The sequence below is a fragment of the Mobula hypostoma genome, chromosome 3 (genome assembly GCF_963921235.1).
Source record: "Mobula hypostoma chromosome 3, sMobHyp1.1, whole genome shotgun sequence".
NCBI classification, from domain to species: Eukaryota; Metazoa; Chordata; class Chondrichthyes; order Myliobatiformes; family Myliobatidae; genus Mobula; species Mobula hypostoma.
This window is the reverse complement of record NC_086099.1, coordinates 232,264,374-232,282,928: the sequence shown is the minus strand read 5'-3', so window position 1 is coordinate 232,282,928 and position 18,555 is coordinate 232,264,374. Positions and strand designations below refer to the sequence as shown.

Genomic DNA, 18,555 nt, shown 5'->3' with positions numbered 1-18,555 from the left:
GTAAGCAGTTTAAATGGTTTCAGCATGGACTAGATGGGCCAAAAGGCTTGCTTCTATGCTGCAGTTTCTTTTTTTTTAATTTTATTTTTATTTGGATAAGGAATTCACAAATATCATGTACTTTTTTCACACATATAACCTTATCCATTATTTTATATGTATAAAACTATAATTATTTATATATTCTTAAGTACACGTTGAGATGATATAAAAGGAAATTAGACACTTAAATAGATAATTATGTACTGTGGTAATTCTAATCTATTAGGCTAAGTAATGGTATTAGTTGTTAAGAAAAATGGTAATAATAGTTTCCATATAACTCTTCTGGACCATTTCCACTGGTCCAAAATGTTGTATATAAGCCTATGTAACGACCATTGTAGGTGTTTATATCCTAATTTGTTCGTGCTTGCTCCTGCCCGCAGACATAATTATCCAATCCCTATGTACTTATTTACTTAATTTTTTCATTTTTTATCCCTTTCCTTAATCTTGTGTTAATTCTCTATTTTCCAAAAGAAAACAAAAAAAAAGACATTTAGACTAGGGGTGCTTACGTTAGCAATATTACTGTGTTGATGAGAAGAGCAGTATAAATCATTAGGAGAGTCATCTAAAGTCTGCTCACATTGGGGTTATATATTCAATCCATTTATTCCAGATTTGATAAAATTTTTCTTTTTGAATTCTCAGGGAATAAGTCAACTTTTCCATTTTAAATATTTCCAAGATAATTTTGTGCCAATCTTCTAATGTAGGTGGTATTGGATTTAGCCACTTTCTAGTGATTGATTTCTTACTTGCTGCTAAGAGGGCCTGCAGCAACTTTATATCTTCCTTCTGTTCAAGAAACAATACATGCCCCAAATAGAGCGTCTCAAAGTTCAGAGGTATCTGGGACCTAATTACCTCAACTAATGTTCTATGAATACCTTCCCAATATAGACTTAATTTAGGGCAATCCCAGAAAATATGAAAATGATTTGCCTCCTTGGAGCCGCACCTTCTCCAACACGTCACGTTTGTATCTTTATATTTTTCCTGATATGGGGTCTTGAAGTATCTTATAACAGGAAATTAGAAATGTGTGCAATAAAGGAACAGCAGTTATAATGGGTGACTTCAATCTACATGTAGACTGGGTGAACCAAATTGGTAAAGGTGCTGAGGAAGAGGATTTCTTGGAATGTATGCGGGATGGTTTTTTGAACCAACATGTCGAGGAACCGACTAGAGAGCAGGCTATTCTGGACTGGGTTTTGAGCAATGAGGAAGGGTTAATTAGCGATCTTGTCGTGAGAGGCCCCTTGGGTAAGAGTGACCATAATATGGTGGAATTCTTCATTAACATGGAGAGTGACGTAGTTAATTCAGAAACAAAGGTTCTGAACTTAAAGAGGGGTAACTTTGAAGGTATGAGACATGAATTAGCTAAGATAGACTGGCAAATGACACTTCAAGGATTGACGGTGGATATGCAATGGCAGGCATTTAAAGGTTGCATGGATGAACTACAACAATTGTTCATCCCAGTTTGGCAAAAGAATAAATCAAGGAAGGTAGTGCACCCGTGGCTGACAAGAGAAATTAGGGATAGTATCAATTCCAAAGAAGTAGCATACAAATTAGCCAGAGAAAGTGGCTCACCTGAGGACTGGGAGAAATTCAGAGTTCAGCAGAGGAGGACAAAGGGCTTAATTAGGAAGGGGAAAAAAGATTATGAGAGAAAACTGGCAGAGAACATAAAAACGGACTGTAAAAGCTTTTATAGATATGTAAAAAGGAAAAGACTGATAAAGACAAATGTAGGTCCCCTGCAAACAGAAACAGGTGAATTGATTATGGGGAGCAAGGACATGGCAGACCAATTGAATAATTACTTTGGTTCTGTCTTCACTAAGGAGGACATAAATAATCTTCCAGAAATAGTAAGGGACAGAGGGTCCAGTGAGATGGAGGAACTGAGCGAAATACATGTTAGTAGGGAAGTGGTGTTAGGTAAATTGAAGGGATTGAAGGCAGATAAATCCCCAGGGCCAGATGGTCTGCATCCCAGAGTGCTTAAGGAAGTGGCCCAAGAAATAGTGGATGCATTAGTGATAATTTTTCAAAACTCGTTAGATTCTGGACTAGTTCCTGAGGATTGGAGGGTGGCTAATGTAACCCCACTTTTTAAAAAAGGAGGGAGAGAGAAACCGGGGAATTATAGGCCGGTTAGCCTAACGTCGGTGGTGGGGAAACTGCTGGAGTCAGTTATCAAGGATGTGATAACAGCACATTTGGAAAGCGGTGAAATGATCGGACAAAGTCAGCATGGATTTGTGAAAGGAAAATCATGTCTGACGAATCTCATAGAATTTTTTGAGGATGTAACTAGTAGAGTGGATAGGGGAGAACCAGTGGATGTGGTATATTTGGATTTTCAAAAGGCTTTTGACAAGGTCCCACATAGGAGATTAGTGTGCAAACTTAAAGCACACGGTATTGGGGGTAAGGTATTGGTGTGGGTGGAGAATTGGTTAGCAGACAGGAAGCAAAGAGTGGGAATAAACGGGACCTTTTCAGAATGGCAGGCGGTGACTAGTGGGGTACCGCAAGGCTCAGTGCTGGGACCCCAGTTGTTTACAATATATATTAATGACTTGGATGAGGGAATTAAATGCAGCATCTCCAAGTTTGCGGATGACACGAAGCTGGGTGGCAGTGTTAGCAGTGAGGAGGATGCTAAGAGGATGCAGGGTGACTTGGATAGGTTGGGTGAGTGGGCAAACTCATGGCAGATGCAATTTAATGTGGATAAATGTGAAGTTATCCACTTTGGTGGCAAAAATAGGAAAACAGATTATTATCTGAATGGTGGCCGATTAGGAAAAGGGGAGGTGCAACGAGACCTGGGTGTCATTATACACCAGTCATTGAAAGTGGGCATGCAGGTACAGCAGGCGGTGAAAAAGGCGAACGGTATGCTGGCATTTATAGCGAGAGGATTCGAGTACAGGAGCAGGGAGGTACTACTGCAGTTGTACAAGGCCTTGGTGAGACCACACCTGGAGTATTGTGTGCAGTTTTGGTCCCCTAATCTGAGGAAAGACATCTTTGCCATAAAGGGAGTACAAAGAAGGTTCACCAGATTGATTCCTGGGATGGCAGGTCTTTCATATGAAGAAAGACTGGATGAACTGGGCTTGTACTCGTTGGAATTTAGAAGATTGAGGGGGGATCTGATTGAAACGTATAAGATCCTAAAGGGATTGGACAGGCTAGATGCAGGAAGATTGTTCCCGATGTTGGGGAGGTCTAGAACGAGGGGTCACAGTTTGAGGATAGAGGGGAAGCCTTTTAGGACCGAGGTTAGGAAAAACTTCTTCACACAGAGAGTGGTGAATCTGTGGAATTCTCTGCCACAGCAAACTGTTGAGGCCAGTTCATTAGCTATGTTTAAAAGGAAGTTAGATATGGCCCTTGTGGCTACAGGGGTCAGGGGGTATGGAGGGAAGGCTGGGTTCTGAGTTGGATGATCAGCCATGATCATAATAAATGGCGGTGCAGGCTCGAAGGGCCGAATGGCCTACTCCTGCACCTATTTTCTATGTTTCTATGTTTCTATTTCAAGAGGACTAGAATATAAAAACAAAGATGTAATGTTGAACCATTATAAAGCACTGGTGAGGCCTCACTGGAGTATTGTGAGATGTTTTGGGCCCCTTATCTTTGAAAGGATGTACTGACACTGGAAAGGGTTCAAAGGAGTTTGACGAACTTGATTCCAGGATTGAACGGCTGTTCATATAAAGAACATTTGATGGCTCTGGCCCTGTATTCACTGGAATTCAGAAGAATGAAGGGTGACCTAACTGAAACCTATTGAATGGTGAAAGGCCCCAAAAGAGTGGATGTGGAGAGGATGTTTAGTATGGTGGGGGAAGCCTCAGACCAAGGGACACAACCTTTTGCAGAAATGGAGAAGAGGAGGAATTTCTTTAGACAGCTAATGGTGAACCTGTTGAATTTGTTGCCACAGCTGCCTGTTGAAGACAAGTTTTTATGTATACTTAAGGCAGAGGGTGATAGATTCTTGATTGGTCAGGGCATGAAGGGATAGAGGGAGAAGGCAGGCACTTGGGGCTGAGAGGGAAAATGGATCAGCCATGATGAAATGGTGAAGCAGACTTGATGGACCAAATGGCCTAATTATGCTCTCAGAATTAGCCATTTGGAAGCACTTGGATAAGTTCATGCAAGGAGGGGAGGGGCTTAAGCGATATGGGCCATAACTGAGCCTAGATGGGTGGGCACTGGAGTCAGCATGGAGTCCTGGGGCTGAAGGGACTGTATGTATGATGCACCGCTCTGTCACTTTTCAGCATAAAAACAAATGCTACAAGTCTTATAAAGGAAAGTGGCATTGAAAGGGAGGCCTTGCATTTTGAATCAGGGTTTTAATGTCATGAAATTTATTGTTTTGGAGCCATAATTTAAAACAAACAAATAAATAAATAAAGCAAAAGAGGAATAGTGAGGGAGTGTTCATGGACTGCTTAGAAATCTCATGAAATATAGGGCATGAGGCTTGATCTTATAAAGGTGTATAAAACCATGAGGTGCATAGATTGGGTGAATGCACTGTCTTTTTCCCCCAAGGTTGAGGAGTTAAGAACGTGAGGCCAGAGGTTTAAGGTGAGAGGGGAGAAAATTAACAGGAACCCGAGGGGCAATTATTTCATCCGGAGGGTGGTCAATATATGGAATGAGTTCTCAGAGAAAATGATTGAGGCAGGTATGTTAACAATATTTAAAAGGCACTTAGACAGGTACATGGATAGGAAAAGAGTGATACAGGCTGAATTGGGTCAAATGGGATTAGTGTAGTTGGGCAGCACAATTAGCATTATCAGAACTTGTTTATATGGTGAATATTTCTGATTCTGTGATTTCCAATATATTTATCAGACACAATTTCCATCATGACCTCCTTCTACTCTCCAGACTTGCTGGCTGGAAATGTTGCCCTCAATGTAATTTAGGAAATCCAAAGCCCCTTCCCCAGACATCCAGAGTCCATTCCCAGGAAGAGCACTCCTCAATGTAGTTTAGTAAATCCAGATCCCCTTCTCCAGAAATCCAGGCCCATTCCTGGGAAGAGCATTCCCTAATATAGTTTAGGAAATCCAGAACTCCTTCCCAAAAAAATCCCCAGAAATAGAGAGCCCCTTCCCCAGAAATCATTCCCCTTCCTCAGAGTCTCTTCCCCATACAAGGTGATCAGTTCCACAGGACCTGCTTTGAAACAGAATCTCACAGGACAGCTAAAAATTCATCACGGTCACACTGTCCACCTCAGAATAAATAATTATCAAGATGGCTAGAATATAAAAGCAAGAATATAATACTGAAACTTCATAAAGCACTGGTGAGGCCTCAGTTGGAGTATTGTGAGATCTTAGAAAGGATGTGCTGAAACTGGAGAGGGTTCAAAGGAGGTTCATGAAAATAATTCCAGGATTGAATGGCTTGTCATATGAACAGCATTTGATGGTTTTGGGCCTATGTTCACGAGAATTTAGAAGAATGAGGGGTGACCTCATTGAAACCTATCGAATAGTGAAAGGCCGTGATAGAGTGGGTGTGGAGAGGATGTTTCCAATGGTGGGGGAGTCTAAAACCAGAGGGCAGAGCCGCAGAATAGAGGGGTGCCCTTTTAGAATGGAGATGATGAGAAATTTCTTTAGCCAGATAGTGGTGAATCTGTGGAATTCTTTGTCACAGGCAGCTGTGGAGCCAAGACTGTATGTATATTTAAGGCAGAGGCTTATGGATTCTTGATTGGTCAGGGCATGAAGGGATATGGGGATAGGAGATTGGAGCTGAGAGAAAAATTGGATCAACCTTGATGAAATGGCAGAGCAGACTCAATGGGCTGAATGGCCTAATTCTGTTCCGATAACTTATGGTCTTGTATCTACCAGCCGAGAAACAGAGAAAAGTCACTGTCAGAAAAAGCATTCTCAGGAAGTTCTACTCACCTGCTAGGCTCTGATCTTGTATGGAACTGGAGAACTCAGCCTAGACCGTTCCTCATTCTGCATGTGGACAGGGAGATGCAGGAGATACGCTCAGTGGCAGGCAGGTTGATTGGTCTTTATGGCTTAATGGACAGTTCTGGTTCACACAGGGAGTCAGAATTCACTCATCCAGAAATGGTTACTCCAGCCAATTCAGTGCAACGGTTAAAAATGTGATGAAGAAAGCTCAAGAATTCTTCCCGCAGAGTGCAACCTCAGCCTGAGTGCACGGCTTGATACTTAAAAGACGCACCTTATTAATATTTGGATTAACAGCATCAAGCCTTTATTATAGTTCAGTTAATATTTGCAGCATTTGTCTGGTAATAGAAAGCAGAGATAGCTGGGCACGCTGTGAGTCAGTGCATTCATTGAGATTACAATCCTCCCAGCCATCACTGGGAGGGGCAGCTGTAGTTTGGGGTTAATCTGCCCTGCTCTACAAATAGCAACAGGACTTTCTAGTGGGAGCGGCCAACAGAATCAAATCAAGTCTCCATAAATAGATCGTTTTCAGTTCAAACATATACAGAACATTCAATCTGATCCATTTCAAATTTCAAGATTTATATAAAACTCAGAGGAACTGACATGATGGGAAATTAAAATAAATTTCTTAGCAATTAGAGTGATTCTGATTCTTGTAGTGAAACAGAGGCCATTGGTAGGTGTTTGCTAGTTGTGGAGCAGGTTTTGTTGTTTAGAAGGTAGGGAAGGGTAGGGGTGTGATGTTACATCGTCGCAATGCCCTGCAGCAGGGCCTGGGGGAAAGCAGAGCTCCCCCCTGGGCTGGAGAGAGATTGAGGAACAGTAAGATTCAATCCCCTCCCTCCAGGGACACTGGCTGGCAGCCTACGGCCATAGCTGGATGATGTGTAGGAGGAGGAAGAGAAGGACATGGAGTAACCAGATCCTGTCGCATCAAAGCTTCCCCGCCTGGAGCCTGTCCTGGAGCCTGTACGTGATCCTGATCGGGAGCCTGCAGAAGAGCCAGTCCCACTCACATTATAGGGACTGTAGTATCCTTTGGTGGACTGTGCGGAGGCCTCCAACAGACGCAGACCTGAACCTTCCTCAATCATAGATCGATCCATCGCATCCTTGTAAGAGATCTTCAGTTTGGTTTTCGGGCAAGTTATGTATTTTACATAGGCCCCAACATCTCTTAGTTTTTGCACAGTGCGGCTATCAATGGTTCCCTTCTGTAAAGCTTCATCCAAGGACACCCGGCCAGGCACATCTGGCTCAATCAGTCCTCCAGTCAGGTACTGCACCTCCAGGAATCTTTGACCAGCTTCATAATACAGCCACCCTTTTTTCAAGGCCTGAGCAGCAGACATCTTGGTCTTGGTTCTTGGATCCTCAAATCCATGGAAAGCCTTCTGAGCCAGATTGATCCTGTCCACCATAATTTTGTCAACAAGATTTTGGCCAACAGCTTCTGTGACCGAATACTTCTCTCCTGTATTGGGATCAATGATTCCTCCAGTGCATGCTTGAGCCTCAAGCAGACGCTGCCCTGTGATGTTGTCCACTAGGTTTCGGTGCATTGCCTCTGTAATGGAAACTTTCTCAAGGGTATCAGTGTCCAAGATGCCAGCAACTGGACCAGTCTCCTCTGTTGGCTCACTCCATGCAACCAAATGGCTTCTCATTGGACTTGCTTGTTGGCTTGTATATGAAGATGAAGATCCAACTGAGGAAGACCTTGAGCGGAATCCACTCATGTTTCCTGATAACATATCAGCAAATTCAGTTATGGACAAAGCTCCTGAGCGATACAGGTCCAAAGAGCCTTGGTCAATCAAACCTTTGGCCAAAGCATCATCGATGTCATACTGTCTTCCAGATCTCCTGTCAGTTATCATTGATTTTACAACTCCATCTGATGAAGATATGGTTACTTCCTCCCATTCACACTCTTGCTCAGACAGTTCACTGTATGTCTGATGATCAATCAGTCCTTTGCGATAAGCTTCATAGACAGACATTTCTTTGCCAGTTTCAGGATCTACAATGACTACCCGTCGCTTGCGGACTGATGACTTGGAGGATGTTTTCCTCTCTCGCTTCTTCTCTTTCAAAGGCAATAGACAAAGTCCAGTGTCAGGATCCACAATACATCGCTCCTTCAGCTGCAAGTAGGTCAGATTTTCCTCCGTGTTTGGATCGAAGAAACCTTTAGTGTCATCACCTGGATCTAACAATATCTTGTTCATCTCCTCATCAAACAGTCCACGCTTGTAGGCCACTTCCACTGGGAGCCGATGGCTGTGTTCAGGGTCAATAATGCCTCCTGTGGCAATTTGCGACTCCAGCAAACGGATTCCGTGGTCTTTCAGAATCAAACCTTTCTGCATAGCTTGGAACAGAGACACCAATTTCCCTGAGTAAGGATCTCTGTAGCCAGTGACAGCACGTTCGGCTGACAGAAGCTTGTCTTTAAATTCTGGTCCCACCACTCCCATCTTGACTGCATCAGCAACAGTTAATTTTCTATTTTTGATTGGGTCTATCATGTAACCTGTTGCTGCTTGGGCCTCCAACAACTCGAAGGCAGTCCCAGGTCTGATCATGCCTTTCTTCATAGCTTGGTAAATAGACAGCCTCTCCTTGGAGGCCTCAACAAATACACCTGAAATACAACTTGTGCCTTCTAGGTATTTCTTGATACTGTCACTAACCTCTTCAACTGTGGTCTCACCTTCTTCTAGCTTTTGAGCTAAGGAAGTTCCAATGATATTTGATTCTATGAGCTGGTCCATCGTGATTTGCTTGCGTAGACCCTTAAATATTAACCTTTTCCTGTCTGTCAGATTCAACAGACGGTGGCCTGACTTTTCATCAGTTTTGCATTTTGCAAGGAGTTGAGTGTAACTTGATGCCTCATTGGTGCTTGGGTCAAGGAATCCTTGTGTGCCTGTGGTTGGGTCAGTGAGGAGGTTGTAGGTTTCACGGTCCAGATAGCCACGTTGAAAGGCAACCTCCAGAGGCAGATGATGGCTGTACTGTGGGTCAATGATTCCACCTGTGGCCAGCTGGGCATCGAGCAACTTCAAAGCATAGTCTTTTATAATAAGCCCTTTCTTCATAGCCTCAAATAGAGAGATGATCTTGCCAGTGTATGGGTCTCGGTAGCCGGTGACAGCTCTTTCTGCTGACAGCAGCTTGTCGTGAAATTCAGGACCCACTACACCTTCCCTTACAGCCTCATCCACAGTCAGTCTCTTATTCCTCACTGGATCAAGGATAAAGCCAGTAGCAGCCTGAGCCTCGAGAAGGGAGTGAGCCACTTCTGGTTTTATCCAGTCTTTCTTCATTGCTTGATACAGATTAGACACCTCCTTCTCTGCAGACTTGTACACCCCACTGACAGCACCAGTGCCAAACAGGAACTTCCTCACACGCTCCATTTCACACACCTGCTGTATGGTCAGCTGCTTCTCCTTCAGTTTCGTGAGCATTTCCAGATCAATAATTCCTGAGGCATAGAGATGATCGGCACTGACCTTGCCTCGGAAGCAGTTGAAGGTGATCAATTCACCTCCCTGTCGAATTTCCACTTGCTCAACAATCTCAATGATGATTAAAATGAGACGCTCACGTGTTAGCCTTCCCATCTGAAATTCCTTTGTTAGTCTGTTCCTCTCTTCTTCTGAGATGTACTCAGATTGTAAGATCTCCCAAACTGACATAGACTTTCCACCCAAAGACCCTGAAGGAATTTCTACTTTTGTTCTCTCAAACTCCTGTTGCATTTCTGTCTCATTATAGATTTTGCTTTCAACCACACTTGGCTTCTCTGTCTCAGTCATGGGCAAGAGGCACAGACCTGTTTCTGGATCTAAAATACACTTGCTCTTTAACTGTTGGTAAGTGACATCTTCCTTTGTGTTGGGATCAATATATCTCTTGGTGTTTTCATAAGCATCAAGGAACCTCTGGTTCATGCCCTCATCAAACATTCCTCGCATGTAGGCCACATCAACTGGTAGCCGATGGCTGGTTGTAGGATCAATGATGCCACCAGAAGCCACCTGTGCCTGCAGGAGCTGCATTGCATGGTCTTTGGATATAAGGCCCTTCCTCATTGCTTCAAATAAGGAGATCTTATGCCCAGTGTAGGGGTTTGTGTATCCCGTTACTGCTTTCTCTGCAGCCAGAAGCTTCTCGTGGAGTTCCGGTCCAACAAGACCATTCTTCACTGCATCATCGACGGTCAGGGTGAGATTGTTCACAGGATCAACGAGGAATCCTGTTGCTGCTTGAGCTTCTAATAAAGCTTCTGCAGTGGATTTACACAACAAATTGTTCTTCATTGCTTGGTAGAAGCTCATCTTCTCTTGGGTGGGCTCTATAAATACTCCAGCAATACTATCCGAGCCCTGAAGGTATTTCTTTACCGACTTCAACTTGCTCACATCTTCTGGTGTTACATTTCCTTTCTCCAGTTCATCAAAGGTCTTTCTGTCAATGATCTTTGACTCCATCAACTCGCTGGCTGGAACCTTATTCCTCAGCCCAGCAAATGTAATTTGTGGCTTTTTCTTCACCTCACGTTCTTCAATAATTGTTACAACAATTGTAATAATTCTCTCTATAGTTACTTTGCCTGACCTATACTGCCGGATTAAATCTCGGCGTTGATCTTCAGTGAAATACTCCGAATTGATCAATTCCCAAATGGTAACATTTTTTCCAGAGAACTTTCCGGATGGGACTCTCACCACAGCCTTTTGGAAAACGTCCTTGGTTACCTCCTCAGGGTGGACATCCACTCGCTTCACTGCTTCTTCTGTCAGAGGTAACAGACAAAGTGATGTCTGAGGGTCCTTTCTGCACTTCTCCTTCAGCTGCTGGTAGGTGACTCGTTCATCTGTATTTGGTTCAATGAAGCCTCTTGTATCATCACTCGGAGTGGACACCAATCTGTTCATGTCCTCATCAAACAGGCCCCGCTGGTAGGCCACATCAGCTGGCAGCCGATGGCTGGTTCTGGGATCAATGATGCCACCAGATGCCACCTGTGCCTGCAAGAGCTGCATTGCATGTTCTTTGGGTATAAGGTCCTTTCTCATTGCTTCATATAAGGAGATCTTGCGCCCAGTGTAGGGGTCGCTGTATCCTGTTACTGCTTTCTCTGCAGCCAGAAGCTTCTCATGGACCTCTGGGCCAACAAGACCTTCCTTCACTGCGTCATCAACTGTGAGGGTGAGATTCTTCACAGGGTCAACAAGGAATCCTGTCGCTGCCTGAGCTTCCAGTAAGATCTCTGCTATCCTTGGTCTCAACAGATTGTTTTTCATTGCTCGGTAGAAACTCATTTTCTCTTGGGTGGGCTCTACAAACACACCAGCAATACTGTCTGAGCCCTGAAGATATTTGCTCACTGACTCCAACTTGCTCACATTTTCTGGTGTTACCTTCCCTCTCTCCAGTTCATCAAATGTTTTCTTGTCAATGATCTTTGATTCCAACAATTCGCTGGCTGGAACCTTGTCCCTTAGACCAGTGAAGAGGAGAAGTGGTTCTTTCTTGGCTTCTTTCTCTTCAATCACCGTGATAACAATTTTGATAATCTTCTCTATTGTGACCTTCCCTGACCTATACTGTCGGATCAAATCCTTCCTTTGGTCCTCTGTAAAATACTCTGAGTTAATCAGCTCTAAGATGCTGATGGTTTTCCCAGAGAAAATGCCAGCTGGAACAGATACTGTTGTCTTGCCGAAGGTATCTCTTGTCTGCTCTTCATCATAGACAGTTTTGGATGTTACTGCTTTTTCACTCAAGGGAAGCAAAAGCAGACCGGAAGTGTCGTCCTTTCTGCACTTCTCCTTCAGCTGCTGATAGGTGACCCGTTCATCTACATTTGGGTCATAGAAACCTCTCGTCACATCACTCGGAGTGGACAGAAACGTGTTCATGTCCTCATCAAACATTCCTCGCTTGTAGGCCACATCAACTGGCAGCCGATGGCTGGTTCTGGGATCAATGATGCCACCAGATGCCACCTGTGCCTGCAGGAGCTGCATTGCATGTCCTTTGGGAACAAGTTCCTTTCTCATTGCTTCAAATAAGGAAATCTTGCGCCCAGTGTAGGGGTCAGTATATCCCATTACTGCTTTCTCTGCAGCCAGAAGTTTCTCGTGGAGTTCTGGTCCAATGAGGCCATCCTTCACTGCATCATCGACGGTCAGTGTGCGATTCTTCACAGGGTCAATGAGGAAACCTGTCCCTGCCTGAGCTTCCAGTAAGATCTCCGCTATCCTTGGTCTCAACAGATTCTTCTTCATTGCTTGATAGAAGCTCATCTTCTCTTTGGTGGGCTCTACAAACACTCCAGCAATACTGTCCGAGCTCTGAAGGTACTTCCTCACCGACTCCAATTTACTCACATCTTCTGGTGTTACTTTCCCTTTCTCCAGTTCACTAAAGGTCTTTTTGTCAATGATCTTTGATTCCAACAACTCGCTGGCTGGAACTTTGTCCCTAAGCCCAGTGAAGAGGAGCTGCTTCTTGGTCTCAGTTTCATCGATGGTGGTGATGATGAATTTAATGATATGTTCAATGGTGACTTTTCCTGACCTGTATTGCCAGATTAAATCTTGCCTTTGATCTTCGGTGAGATATTCTGAATTGATCAATTCCCAAATGGTAATGGTTTTTCCAGAGAACCTCCCAGATGGGACACTCACTACAGCCTTTTGGAAAATGTCCTTGGTTACCTCCTCAGGGTGGACATCCACTCGCTTCATTGCTTCTTCTGTCAGAGGTAACAGACAAAGTGATGTCTGAGGGTCCTTCCTGCACTTCTCCTTCAGTTGTTGGTAGGTGACTCGTTCATCTGTATTTGGTTCAATGAAGCCTCTTGTATCATCACTCGGAGTGGACATAATCCTGCTCATGTCCTCATCAAACATTCCCCGCTGGTAGGCCACATCAGCTGGCAGCCGGTGGCTGGTTGTGGGATCAATGATGCCACCAGATGCCACCTGTGCCTGCAAGAGCTGCATTCCATATTCTTTGGGAACAAGTTCCTTTCTCATTGCTTCAAATAAGGAGATCTTACACCCAGTGTAGGGGTCACTGTATCCCATTACTGCTTTTTCAGCAGCAAGAAGCTTTTCATGGAGCTCTGGCCCAACAAGACCTTCCTTCACTGCGTCATCAACAGTGAGGGTGAGATTCTTCACAGGATCAATGAGAAATCCTGCCGCTGCCTGAGCTTCCAGTAAGATCTCTGCTATCCTTGGTCTCAACAAATTGTTTTTCATTGCTTGGTAGAAACTCATTTTCTCTTGGGTGGGCTCTACAAACACACCAGCAATACTGTCTGAGCCCCGAAGATACTTGCTCACCGACTCCAACTTGCTCACATTTTCTGGTGTTACCTTTCCTCTCTCCAGTTCATCAAATGTTTTCTTGTCAATGATCTTTGATTCCAACAATTCACTGGCTGGAACCTTGTTCCTGAGCCCAGTGAAGAGGAGAAGTGGTTTTTTCTTTGCTTCTTTCTCTTCAATCACCGTGATAACAATTTTGATAATCTTCTCTACCGTGACCTTCCCTGACCTATACTGTCGGATCAAATCCTTCCTTTGTTCCTCTGTAAAATATTCTGAGTTAATCAGCTCTAAGATGCTGATGGTTTTCCCAGAGAAAATGCCAGCTGGAACAGATACTGTTGTCTTGCCAAAAGTATCTCTTGTCTGCTCTTCATCGTAGACAGTTTTGGATGTTACTGCTTTTTCACTCAAGGGAAGCAAAAGCAGACCGGAAGTGTCATCCTTTCTGCACTTCTCCTTCAGCTGCTGATAGGTGACCCGTTCGTCTACGTTTGGGTCATAGAAACCTCTCGTCACATCACTCGGAGTAGACAGAAACGTGTTCATGTCCTCATCAAACATTCCTCGCTTGTAGGCCACATCAACTGGCAGCCGATGGCTGGTTCTGGGATCAATGATGCCACCAGATGCCACCTGTGCCTGCAGGAGCTGCATTGCATGTTCTTTGGGAACAAGTTCCTTTCTCATTGCTTCAAATAAGGAAATCTTGCGCCCAGTATAGGGGTCAGTATATCCCATTACTGCTTTCTCTGCAGCCAGAAGTTTCTCGTGGAGTTCTGGTCCAATGAGGCCATCTTTCACTGCATCATCGACGGTGAGTGTGCGATTCTTCACAGGGTCAATGAGGAAACCTGTCCCTGCCTGAGCTTCCAGTAAGATCTCCGCTAGCCTTGGTCTCAGCAGATTCTTCTTCATTGCTTGATAGAAGCTCATCTTCTCTTTGGTGGGCTCTACAAACACTCCAGCGATACTGTCCGAGCTCTGAAGGTACTTCCTTACCGACTCCAATTTACTCACATCTTCTGGTGTTACTTTCCCTTTCTCCAGTTCACTAAAGGTCTTTTTGTCAATGATCTTTGATTCCAACAACTCGCTGGCTGGAACTTTGTCCCTGAGCCCAGTGAAGAGGAGCTGCTTCTTGGTCTCAATTTCATCGATGGTGGTGATGATGAATTTAATGATATGTTCAATGGTGACTTTTCCTGACCTGTATTGCCAGATTAAATCTTGCCTTTGATCTTCGGTGAGATATTCTGAATTGATCAATTCCCAAATGGTAATGGTTTTTCCAGAGAACCTCCCAGATGGGACACTCACTACAGCCTTTTGGAAAATGTCCTTGGTTACCTCCTCAGGGTGGACATCCACTCGCTTCATTGCTTCTTCTGTCAGAGGTAACAGACAAAGTGATGTCTGAGGGTCTTTCCTGCACTTCTCCTTCAGCTGCTGGTAGGTGACTCGTTCATCTGTATTTGGTTCAATGAAGCCTCTTGTATCATCACTCGGAGTGGACACAATCCTGTTCATGCCCTCATCAAACATTCCCCGCTGGTAGGCCACATCAGCTGGCAGTCGGTGGCTGGTTCTGGGATCAATGATGCCACCAGATGCCACCTGTGCCTGCAAGAGCTGCATTCCATATTCTTTGGGAACAAGGTCCTTTCTCATTGCTTCAAATAAGGAGATCTTGTGCCCAGTGTAGGGGTCACTGTACCCTGTTACTGCCTTCTCTGCGGCAAGAAGCTTTTCATGGAGCTCTGGTCCAACAAGAGCTTCCTTCACTGCATCATCAACGGTGAGGACTAGATTCTTGACGGGGTCAATGAGGAACCCTGTCGCTGCCTGAGCTTCCAATAAGATCTCTGCTGTCTTTGGTCTCAACAGATTCTTCTTCATTGCTTGGTAGAAACTCATTTTTTCTTGAGTAGGCTCCACAAACACTCCAGCAATACTGTCTGAGCCCTGAAGATATTTCCTCACTGACTCCAACATGCTCACATCTTCTGGTGTTACCTTCCCTCTCTCCAGTTCATCAAATGTCTTCTTGTCAATGACCTTTGATTCCAACAACTCGCTGGCTGGAACCTTGTTCCTGAGCCCAGTGAAGAGGAGCTGCTTCTTAGTCTCAGTTTCATCGACGGTGGTGATGATGAATTTAATGATATGTTCAATGGTGACTTTTCCTGACCTGTATTGTCGGATTAGATCTCGACGTTGATCTTCTGTGAAGTACTCAGAATTGATCAATTCCCAAATAGTGATGGTTTTCCCCGAATAGATCCCATATGGCACAGACACAATGGCTGTGTTGAAGATGTCCTGTATCTGTTCCATAGTATACCCTCCCTTTCTTGTTTCTGCTGCCTTGGTCAATGGTAAGAGGCAAAGGCCAGATCCTGGATCCTTCAGACATCTGTCCAGCAGCTGAATGTACGTTATGTTCTCCTGTGTGTTCGGGTCAAAGAATGCCTTGGCATCATCACTATCACCTGAAACTATCTCGTTCATGTCCTCATTAAATACACCCTGTTTACAGGCCTGGGTCAGGGGAAGGCGGTGGCTATTGACTGGGTCAATGATACCACCGGTGGCAACTTGTGCCTGCAGCAAGCGGATTGCATAGCTTGAAGAGATCAAGTCCTTTTGCATTGCTTCAAACAATGAGATTTGGTTGCCTGTGTAGGGATCCCTGTAACCAGTCACGGCCCTCTCTGCAGAAAGTAGTTTCTCCTGGAGCTCTGGACCCACCAGCCCTTCCCTGATTGCCTCATTTACAGGCAGCTTCCTGTTTTTTATTGGGTCAATAATGAAGCCTGTTGCCGCCTGAGCCTCAAGTAATACTGTGGCTGTTGTGGGCTTTAATTGATTCTTTTTCATTGCATGGTAAATGCTCATTTTCTCCTTTGAGGGTTCAATGACCAGTCCTGCAACACAGCTCTTTCCCTCGAGGTAGTCCTGAACACTCTCCTTTTGTGAGAGCTCCTGTACCGTGACTGAGCCTTTCTTCAGTTTGTCTAGCTGCTTCTTGCTGAGGATGCCAGCCTGCTGTAACCGAGCAGCTGGCACTGGCTGCCGAAGGCCACTGAAAGTGAGCTCGGCCCTGGAACTCTCTGAGACGGAGTCCACCACATCTCTACCATTTGAAATCGCCCCAAGTGGGGCTTGCACCATTGCTGTGTCTTTGGCAATAGCTTCAAGCTTCTGAGCTTTCAGTTGCTCCAGCTTTTCTCTCAGAGCCTGATTCTCATCAGCTAGCTGTTTCTCTTTCTCCAGTCTCCTCTTTTCCATTTCCTGAAGTTCTCTCTGCTTTTCGTGGACCTGCTTTTCAGCCTCTTGCTGTTTCCTCAGGGCTTCTTCCATACTGGCCTGAAGGTGGACTTTATCTTCCTCCAGTCTCTTCATTTCCTTCATTTGTTCGCCCTTCAGAGACTTTGATTTCTCCAGCTCATCTTCATACAGCCGTTCTAACTTCTCCTTCTCAGCTTCAATCATCTTTTCTTTTTTGATTAACACCTCCTTCTCAGTCAAGAAAGTTTGTTGAAGGGCCTGAGTTGTCTGGACGATTTCTTTCTTTTTTCCTGCCTCCATCTGTAATAGCCAAGAGCAAGAAATTAATCAATGACAAAACATCCAGCAGTGATCCAGCGTTAACCAACAACTCCAGTTACATGGATTGGAGAAGCTTTGAAAGATTTAGGAGGTTAAGGGCCAAATACTGGCAAATGGGACTAACTGGGACAGGCATCTTGCTAAGCACAGACTAGTTGGGCCTGCTTTTGTGCTGTATAACTCTGTATTACCTAGGGTTACCCATTGCCCCCTATTTTTTAGAAAAATAGAGGGCAATGGGTAACCCTAGCGTGTATCGTGCTGTAGTTTTTCTGTTTCTATGTTTCTATGACTCTTTAAGAACATGAAACAGGAGTATTCAGTGATCCCTTGTACCTACTCTAACATTCTTCAAGATCATGTCTGATCCTTAAACTAAGCTGTACTTTTCTACATTAACCTGATATTCTTCAAATACCTTCATCTATAAACCTTTATTGATCTTTGTCTTGAAGATACTGAGCAATTGAATTATAGCAGCCCTCTTTGGTAGAGAATTCATAGACACAAAACAGGAATAGATCCTTCATCTCACCATGTTTATGCTGACCATGATGATGAACCAAACTGGTTCCATCTGCCAGAACCTGGACCAAGTCCCTCCCACTCATTGCTTGTTCCTCTGAAATACCTTTGTAATTACTGGCCTCTCTGGTTTGAATTCTCCTAATTTCTGTCCTGAATAGCTGAGCCCTAGTTTGAGACTGACCCAGTTCTAGACATATCAGCTGGTGAAACATCACTACTGCAGCCAGACTGTACACGCCTTACACAGTTCAATGAGATCAGCTCTCATTCTTTTAAACACTTCACAGGGAGGCTTAAATGCTACTGAGGGCAGGCCTAAAAGGTGCCAAGAGCAGGCTTAAGCACTATTGAGGGCAGGCCTAAATGCTTCAGAGGGCAGGCCTTAATGCTACCAAGGCATAAACTCTCTTGGTTTAAGGCTAATATTTTAGTTGCCTCACAGAACAAACCCAGCATAGCAAGAATATTCTTTATTAGATGTGGAGAACAGACCTGTACATTAATTCATGTACAAGGTACTATCCTTTTAACACCAACCTTTCATTCTTGAATTTTTCCATAGTTGATATCTCCCACACTTCCTTTTAAGTTTTTAATCAAACCCTTGATGTCCCTTCATATTCCAGCCTTCCCTGCACATACCATTCACCATTAAAGAAGCAGTTCATGTTTTGTAGAGGTGTACCACACAGAAACAAGTCCTTTGGCCAACTAACACACATAAAAGTTGCTGGTGAACGCAGCAGGCCAGGCAGCACCTCTAGGAAGAGATGCAGTCGACGTTTCAGGCCGAGACCCTTCGTCAGGACTAACTGAAGGAAGAGTGAGTAAGGGATTTGAAAGTTGGAGGGGGAGGAGGAGATCCAAAATGATAGGAGAAGACAGGAGGGGGAGGGATGGAGCCAAGAGCTGGACAGGTGATAGGCAAAAGGGATACGAGAGGATCATGGGACAGGAGGTCCGGGAAGAAAGACAAGGGGGGGGGGGGACCCAGAGGATGGGCAAGG

General features: G+C 44.4%; 1 protein-coding gene across 16 annotated transcripts in view; it reads right to left on the bottom strand.

Annotated features, from left to right (window-relative positions):
* Positions 1–18,555, bottom strand: part of plecb (plectin b) — a 348,566-nt gene that overhangs the window by 20,560 nt on the left and 309,451 nt on the right. For all 16 annotated transcript variants that reach the window (XM_063044747.1, XM_063044748.1, XM_063044753.1 and 13 more), the window contains one exon: positions 6,027–16,999. In XM_063044747.1, the coding sequence (XP_062900817.1) occupies positions 6,797–16,999 (10,203 nt within the window). In that variant the 3' untranslated portion in view covers positions 6,027–6,796. The remainder of the gene's footprint in view (positions 1–6,026; positions 17,000–18,555) is intronic.